The 8,287-nt window shown below is 64.6% G+C and overlaps 1 protein-coding gene across 1 annotated transcript in view; it reads left to right on the plus strand.

Moving 5' to 3' along the window:
- Positions 1-448: 448 nt before the first annotated feature.
- FARSA (phenylalanyl-tRNA synthetase subunit alpha) overlaps positions 449-8,287 on the plus strand; it is a 12,450-nt gene continuing 4,611 nt past the window's right edge. The window contains 6 exon segments of the mRNA XM_069882430.1: positions 449-611; positions 2,753-2,890; positions 4,061-4,126; positions 4,128-4,160; positions 4,737-4,855; positions 6,955-7,047. Coding sequence (XP_069738531.1) covers positions 462-611; positions 2,753-2,890; positions 4,061-4,126; positions 4,128-4,160; positions 4,737-4,855; positions 6,955-7,047 — 599 coding nt within the window. The 5' untranslated portion in view covers positions 449-461.

The raw sequence follows: 8,287 nt of genomic DNA on the forward strand, positions 1-8,287 counted from the left end.
CAATGCATTCGCCATCCCATAATAGCACCATAAGTAGGAATATTACAGGCCCGTTATCTATAATGAACTGGGAATACAGACCAGAAAGAGGTGACATGGGGGTTCATGACCTTATATGGTGATATGATGCAACAATGACGTCACAGCGGGGGGTGATGCCCCGGGGTCCCCCCGCGCCGTCGCCATGGCAACGGGATGCCCGGGGTCAGCATCCCCGCAGTGGGACCCCGCCGCACCCAACATGGCGCCCGGGCACGCTCGATAGGGTGACCCGCCGCACCCAAGATGGCGCCGGGATAGCCTCGCCACGGCAGCCACACTCGATATGGCGCCGCACCGCACTCACCCCAGGGCGCCCCCGAGCCACACTCAACATGGCGGCCGCTGCACCCCACCCCTACTCCGCCCTCCACGTGACCCCGGCGCTTCCGGCGCGCGCGCGGAGCACTTCTGGCGGCGCGATGTCTCCCGGCGTGGCGGAGCTGCTGCTGCAGCGCCTGGAGCGGGAGGAGCCGCCCGGGGGGCTCTGCAGCCTCGAGGCGGCCGCCGCGCTCGGCCTCGACCACCAGACGCTCGTGGGCGCCGTCAAGAGCCTCCAGGCGCTCGGGGAGGTGCGAGCCGGGGTGGGGGGCGGCGGGGAGGCAGCGCCCGGGGCTCCCGGGGCCGAGGGGGCGGCTCCCGGTGCCAACGGGGCTGATGCCGGTGCGGCTCCCGGTGCCAACGGGGCTGATGCCGGTGCGGCTCCCGGTGCCAACGGGGCTGATGCCGGTGCGGCTCCCGGTGCCAACGGGGCTGATGCCGGTGCGGCTCCCGGTGCCAACGGGGCCGATCCCGGTTCCCCTGCCGGTTCCCAGTGCCAGTCCCGGTTCCCCTGCCGGTTCCCAGTGCCAATCCCGGTTCTCCTGCCGGTTCCCAGTGCCAATCTCGGTTCCCATGCCGGTTCCCGGTTCCCATGCCGGTTCTCAGTTCCCGTTCCCGGTTCCCAGTTCCCATGCTGGTTCTTGGTTCCTGTTCCCAGTTTCCATGCTGGTTCCCAGTTCCCGAGCTGGTTCCCGGTTCCCATGCCAGTTCCCGGTGCCAATTCCCGGTTCCCATTCCGGTTCCCGGTTCCCATCCCGGTTATCGGTTCCCGTTCCCGGTTCCCATGCTGGTTCCCGGTGCGGCTCCCAGTGACAACGGGGCTGATCCCGGTTCCCCTGCTGGTTTCCAGTGCCAATCCTGCTTCCCATGCTGGTTCCCAGTGCCGATCCCAGTTCCCAAGCCAGTTCCCAGTGCCAGTTCCCTGTTCCCATGCTGGTTCCCGGTGCCAATCCCAGTTCCTATGCCAGTTCCCGGTGACGATCCCAGTTCCCCCGCCGGTTCCCAGACCAGTTCCCTGTTCCCATGCTGGTTCCCGGTTCCTGACTCTGGTTCTCGGTTCCCGGTCCCAATCCCAGTTCCCCTGCTGGTTCCCAGTGTCAGTTCCCAGTTACAGATGCCAATCTGGTTCCCATGCCAGTTCCCGGCTCCTGACCCGGCTTCCCCAGCAGATTCCCAGTTCCCGACCCTGATTCTCAGTTCCCCTGGGGATTCTGGCTCCTGGTCCCAGTTCCTGCTGCTGGTTCCCAGTTCCCATGCTGGTTCCCAGTTCTTCTGATGATTCCTGACTCCGATTCCCGGTTCCTGACTCTGATTCCCAGTTCCCATGCTGGTTCCTGGTTCTCTGTTCCCCTGATGATTCCCCCGATGGTTCCCAATTCCCAACCCTGGTTCCCGGTTCCCCTGCCGGTTCCCGACCCTGGTTCGTGTTTCCTGATGCCGGTTCCTGGTTCCCATGCCAATTCCCGGTTCCTGACCCTGGTTCTCGGTTCCCCGGACAGTTCTCGGTTCCTGGTGCCATTTCTTGGTTCCTGGTGCCGATCCCGGTTCTCGGTTCCCCTGACGGTTCTCGGTTCCCGGTGCCCATCCTGGTTCCTGACCCTGGTTCCCAGTGCCGGTTCTTGGTTCCCATGCCACTTCCCGGTGCTGGTTCCCGGTTCTTCTGCCAGTTCTTGGTTCCAGGTTCCCACGCTGGTTCCTGGTTCCCATGCCCGTTCTTGGTTCCCATTCCCGGTTCCCATGCCAGTTCCCGGTTCCCATGCCGGTTCTCAGTTCCCATTCCCAGTTCCCATGCCAGTTCCTGGTTCCCATGGCGGTTCCCGGTTCCTATGCCGGTTCCTGGTTCCCGTTCCTGGTTCCCATGCTGGTTCCCGGTTCCCGTTCCTGGTTCCCATGCTGGTTCTCAGTTCCCGTTCCCGGTTCCCATGCCGGTTCTCAGTTCCCATTCCCAGTTCCCATGCCGGTTCCTGGTTCCCATGGCGGTTCCCGGTTCCCGTTCCTGGTTCCCATGCCGGTTCCCGTTCCTGGTTCCCATGCTGGTTCTCAGTTTCCGTTCCTGGTTCCCATGCCGGTTCCCGGTTCCCCTTCTTGGTTCCCATGCTGGTTCCTGGTTCCCATGCCCGTTCTTGGTTCCCATTCCCGGTTCCCATGCCAGTTCCCGGTTCCCATGCCAGTTCCCGGTTCCCATTCCCAGTTCCCATGCCGGTTCCTGGTTCCCACGCTGGTTCTCGGTTCCCATTCCCGGTTCCTGGTTCCCATGCCGGTTCCCATTCCCGGTTCCCATGCCGGTTACCGGTTCCTGTTCCCAGTTCCCATGCTGGTTCCCGGTTCCCATGCTGCTTCCCAGTTCCCGAGCTGGTTCCCGGTTCCCATTCCCGGTTCCCTGTTCCCGCAGGTGATCGAGGCCGAGCCGCGCGCCGCCCGCCGCTGGGAGCTGAGCGCCGAGGGGCTCTCGGTGCTGCGGGACGGGAGCCCCGAGGTGCGGCTGTTCCGGAGCCTCCCGGAGGGGGGGCTGCCCCAGCCAGAGGCCATGGTGAGGGGCAACTGGGAATGGGGGGGAAACTGGGAATAGAGCCGCAGGGAAACTGGGAATGGGGGGAGGGGGAACTGGGAATGGGGGGGAAACTGGGAATAGAGCCGCAGGGGAACTGGGAATGGGGGGAGGGGGAACTGGGAATGGGGGGGAAACTGGGAATAGAGCCGCAGGGGAACTGGGAATGGGGGGAGGGGGAACTGGGAATGGGGGGGAAACTGGGAATAGAGCCGCAGGGGAACTGGGAATGGGGGGGAAACTGGGAATAGAGCCGCAGGGGAACTGGGAATGGAATGGGGGGAGGGGGAACTGGGAATTGAGGGGGAACTGGGAATTGGGGGGACGGGGGCACTGGGAATGGGGGGACGGGGGAACTGGGAATGGAGGGGAGTTATTGGGAATGGGGGCGGAACTGGGGATGTGGGAGGGAGCTGGGAATGGGGGAGGGGGAACTGGGAATGGGTGGGGGGGCACTAGGAATGGAGGAGAGAGAACTGGGAATGGAAGGGGGGAACTGGGAATGGTTGGGGGGGCACTAGGTATGGGAGTGGGGAGGCACTGGGAATGGCGAGTGGGGACACTGGGAATGGAGGAGGGGTAACTGGGAATGGAGGGGAGGGGGAACTGGGAATGGAAGGGGGGGAACTGGGAATGGGGAGGGGACACTAGGTATGGGAGTGGGGGAGCACTAGGAATGGGGGAGGGGGGCACTGGGAATGGCAGGGGGGGGCACTGGGAATGGAGGAGGGATAACTGGGAATGGAGGGAAGGGGGAATTGGGAATGGAGGCGCGGCACTGGGAATGGGGGAGGCACTGGGAATGGGGAGGGGGGAACTGGGAATGGAGGAGGGGACTGGAGAGGGGGAACTGGGAATGGGGGGGCTGACACTGGGAATGGGGGGAGGGAATGGGAGGAGGGGAGTGGCACTGGGAATGGGGGGGCTGGCATTGAGGGGGGGCGCTGGGAATGGGGGGGTACAGGGAATTGGGGTGGGGGGTTACTGGTGGGGAGGGGGTCACTGGTTGATACTGGGACCAGGGGACGCAAGGAGGTGGGGCTGGCACTGGTGGGGGGGTGTATGCATTAGGAGTTTGGGGGGGGGCACTGAGGGGGGGTATGAGGAATTTGGGGGGGGTCCCCATTCCCTGACATGCCCCCCCCCCCGCAGAAGCTGCCTGGAGGCTCCGTGGGCTTCAACAAGGCCATGGCCAACAAGTGGGTGCGGCTGGAAAAGGGGGGGCCCCGGGGGGGCCCGCGTCCTGCGCGCCGTGAGTGACACCGGGGGGGGGGCGCTGGGGTCTTGGGGGGCCGAGGAGGGGGTCCCCTAGAGCTGGGGAGGGGGTTGGTGGGGACAGTATCATTGCGGGGGGGGCCTGGGGTTATGGGGGACATGGGGGGGGGGTCCCTTGGAGTAGGGAGGGGGGGCACAAGGACAGGGTTCCCTGGGGATGGGGAGGGGGGGGGGGACATGGATCAAGGAAGGGGGGGGACACGGAGGGGGTCTGGGGTCATGGGGGGGCATGAGGGGGTCCCTGGACATGGTAGGGGGGGACACGGGGGGGGTGTGGGGTCATGGGGGGACATGGGGGGTCCCTCGGACCAGGGAGGCAGGGGCGAAGAACAGCATTCCCTGGAAATGAGATGTGGGGGGGGTCTGGGATTATGGGGGGGTCCCCAGACCAGGATTGGGGGGGGGGGAAACGCAAGGACAGGGTTCCCAGGAGCTGGGGAGGGGTCCCTGTTGCAGCCCTCCCAGGTTCCCGAGGTGCAGGACATGGTGAGGGGGGGTTTATGGGGTTTTTTTGGGGGGGCTCCTTGCTGCAGCCCCCCCCGTGCCCCCCCAGGTCCCCGAGGTGCAGGACACGGTCCAGCAGAGCCTGCAGCGGGTGCAGCGCGGGGAGGCCGAGGAGCTCCCCGAGCGGGAGCGAAACGAGCTGAAACGCAGGAAACTGCTGCTCGAAGTGTGGGTGCGGGGGGGGGGACGGGGGGGAGGGGGTAACTGGGGGGGGTAGGTGGGAGGGGGGGCTGGTTTAGGGGGTGCCGGACGCACAGACACACACAGACGCATTTTGGGGGTGTAGGAAGGGGGGGTGGGTTTGGGGGGAGCAGGTTTGGGGGGGTAGGGGAAGAGGGGACAGGGGAGGAGGTAAGTTGGGGGGCAGGATGGGGGTAGAGTTGGGGGGTAGGCTGGTTTAGGGGGTGCCAGATGCACAGATGCATTTTGGGGGTGTGGGAAGGGGGGGCGGGTTTGGGGAGAGCAGGTTTGGGGGTGTAGGGGAAGGAGGAACAAGGCAGGGGTTAAGTTGGGGGGTCCAGGATGGGGGTAGAGTTGGGGGGAGCTGGTTTAGGGGGTGCCAGACGCACACAGACACATTTTGGGGGTGTAGGAACAGGGGACGCGTTTGGGGGGAGCAGGTTTGGGGGGGTAGAGGAAGGAGAAACAGGGCACGGGGTAAGTTGGGGGGGCCAGGATGGGGGTAGAATTGGGGGGGGGCTGGTTTAGGGGGTGTCAGACGCACAGATACACGCACAGACACGTTTTGGGGTGTGGGAACAGGGGGTGGGTTTGGGGAGAGCAGGTTTGGGGGTGTAGGGGAAGGAGAAACAGGGCACGGGGTAAGTTGGGGGGGCCAGGATGGGGGTAGAGTGGGGGGGAGGCTGGTTTAGGGGGTGCCAGACGCACACAGTTGCATTTTGGGGGTGTAGGAAGTGGGGGCAGGTTTGTGGGGGGCAGGATTGGGGGAGACAGATTGGGGGTTGAGATATAAGGTTTGGGGGGAGCAGGAGAGGGGAGGGGTCACATTTTGGGGGGGCAAAGGAGGTGGGCAGGTTTTGGGGTGGGGCCAGGATCGGGGTAAAGTGGGGGGGAGCTGGTTTAGGGTGTGCTAGATGCACAGACGCACACACAGACACATTTTGGGGGTGTAGGAAGGGGGGCGGGTTTGGGGGAGCAGGTTTGGGGGTGTAGGGGAAGAGGGGACAGGGCAGGGGGTAAGTTGGGGAGGCAGGATGGGGGTAGAATTGGGGGGGGGCTGGTTTAGGGGTGTCAGACGCACAGACACACGCAGAGACACATTTTGGGGGTGTAGGAAGGGGGGGCCGGTTTGTGGGGGGCAGGATTGGGGGAGACAGATTGGGGGGTTGAGATATAAGGTTTAGGGGGAGCAGGAGAGGGGAGGGGTCACATTTTGGGGGGGCAAAGGAGGTGGGCAGGTTTTGGGGGGGGCAGGATCGGGGTAAAGTTGGGGGAGCTGGTTTAGGGTGTGCTAGATGCACAGACGCACATGCAGACACATTTTGGGGGTGTAGGAAGGGGAGCGGTTTGGGGGGAGCAGGTTTGGGGGTGTAGCGGAAGAAGGGACAGGGCAGGGGGTAAGTTGGGGGTCTAGGATGGGGGTAGAGTTGGGGGGGCTGGTTTAGGGGGTGCCAGACACACAGATACACACACAGACACGTTTTAGGGGTGTAGAAAGAGGGCGTGGGTTTGGGGGAGCAGGTTTGGGGGTGTAGGAGAAAAAGGGACAGGGCAGGGGGTAAGTTGGGGGGCCAGGGGGAGGTAGAGTTGGGGGGGGCTGGTTTAGGGCGTGCCAGACGCACAGACACACACAGAGACACATTTTGGGGTGTAGGAAGGGGGTGTGGGTTTGGGGGAGACAGATTGGGGGGTTGAGATAGAAGGTTTGGGGGAGCAGGAGAGGGGAGGGGTCACATTTTGGGGGGACAAAGGAGGTGGGCAGGTTTGAGGGGGGGGCCAGGATGGGGATAAAGTGTGGGGGGGAGCTGGTTTAGGGGGTGCCAGATGCAAGCACAGACACGTTTTGGGGGTGTAGGAAGAGGGGGGGCAGGTTGTGGGGGCAGGATTGGGGGAGGGGGGCTGGTTTTTTTGGGGGGGCCACAACACACGTACAGGAAGGGGGTCAGGTTTGGGGGGGGCCGGGGAAAGGTATAGGGCAGTTTTGGGGGGGTCAGGATGGGGTAGAGGAGTGGGGGCAGGTTTAGGGGGAGGAGGGGGGGGCAGGTTTGGTGTCCCCTGACCCCCCCAAACCCCCCCGTCCCCCTCAGGACCCTCAAATCCTACTGGATCCGCAAGGGCAGCGCCTTCAGCACAGCCGTGACCCGCGCTGAGACCGAGCTGACCCCGGAGATGATCGCGACGTGAGAAGGGGGGGCCGGGACCCCTGATCCCCCCCCCTCCTACCCCCATGACCCCCCCGACCCCCATGAGCCCCCCCCGAACCCCCCTTCCTCCCTCCTACCCCCCTGTTTTGCACCCCCGTCGCCCCCAGGATCTCATGGCAATACCTGCCCCCCTTTCCTACCCCGATCCCTCTTTTGGTCCCCCTGACACCCCCTTTGCCCCCCCCAGGGACTCACAGCAGCCCCCTGGCCCCCATTTTGCCCCCCCCGACCCCCCGTTTTGCTCTCCAGACCCCTTTGTCCCCCCCAGAGACTCACAGCAGCTCCCAACCTCCCCGTTTTGCCCCCTCAATCTCCTGGTTTTGCTTCCCTGACTCCTGTTTTGCCCCCCAACCCCCCATTTTGCCTCCCATGTCCCCTGTTTTGCCCCCCAATCCTCCTGTCCCCCCCCCCGAGGGACTCATGGCAGCACCTACCCCCCTTTCATACCCCTTGCCCCCCCCATTTTGCCCCCCGTCCCCCTCCAGGGACTCACAGCAGCCCCCGACCTCCCCATTTTGCCCCCCATGTGCCCTGTTTTGCCCCCCAACCCTCCTGTCCCCCCCCAAGGGACTCGTGGCAGCACCTATCCCCCTTTCATACCCCTTGACCCCATTTTGCTCCCCCTGCCCCCGATTTTGACCCCCTGACCCTCCTGTTTTGCCCCCTGTCCCCCCAGGGATTCATGACAGCACCCAACCTCCCCGTTTCGCCCCCCTGCCCCCCCATTTTGCCCCCCCGACCCCCCATTTTGCCCCCATGACCCCCCCCGTCCCCGCTAGGGTCTCACGGCAACCCCTGACCTCCCTGTTTTGCCCCCAACCTCCTGGTTTTGCCCACTGCCCCCCCAAGGGACTCATGGCAGCACCTACCCCCCATTTCATACCCTTGTCCCCTATTCTGCCTCCCCTGCTCCCCCATTTTGCCCCCTGATCCCCCTGTCCCCTCCAGGGACTCACAGCAGCCCCCTGGTCCCCCATTTTGCCTCCCCGACCCCCCGTTTTGACCTCCTGACCCCCTTGTCCCCACCAGGGACTCACAGCAGCCCCCGACCTCCCCGTTTTGCCCCCCAACCTCCTGGTTTTGTCCCCCCGACCCTGTTTTGCCCCTCCAACCCCCCATTTTGCCCCCCTGATCCCCTGTTTTGCCCCCCAATCCTCCTGTCCCCCCCCCGAGGGACTCATGGCAGCACCTACCCCCCTTTCATACCCCTTGCCCC

This window comes from Phaenicophaeus curvirostris, unplaced genomic scaffold, assembly GCF_032191515.1.
Source record: "Phaenicophaeus curvirostris isolate KB17595 unplaced genomic scaffold, BPBGC_Pcur_1.0 scaffold_127, whole genome shotgun sequence".
NCBI classification, from domain to species: Eukaryota; Metazoa; Chordata; class Aves; order Cuculiformes; family Cuculidae; genus Phaenicophaeus; species Phaenicophaeus curvirostris.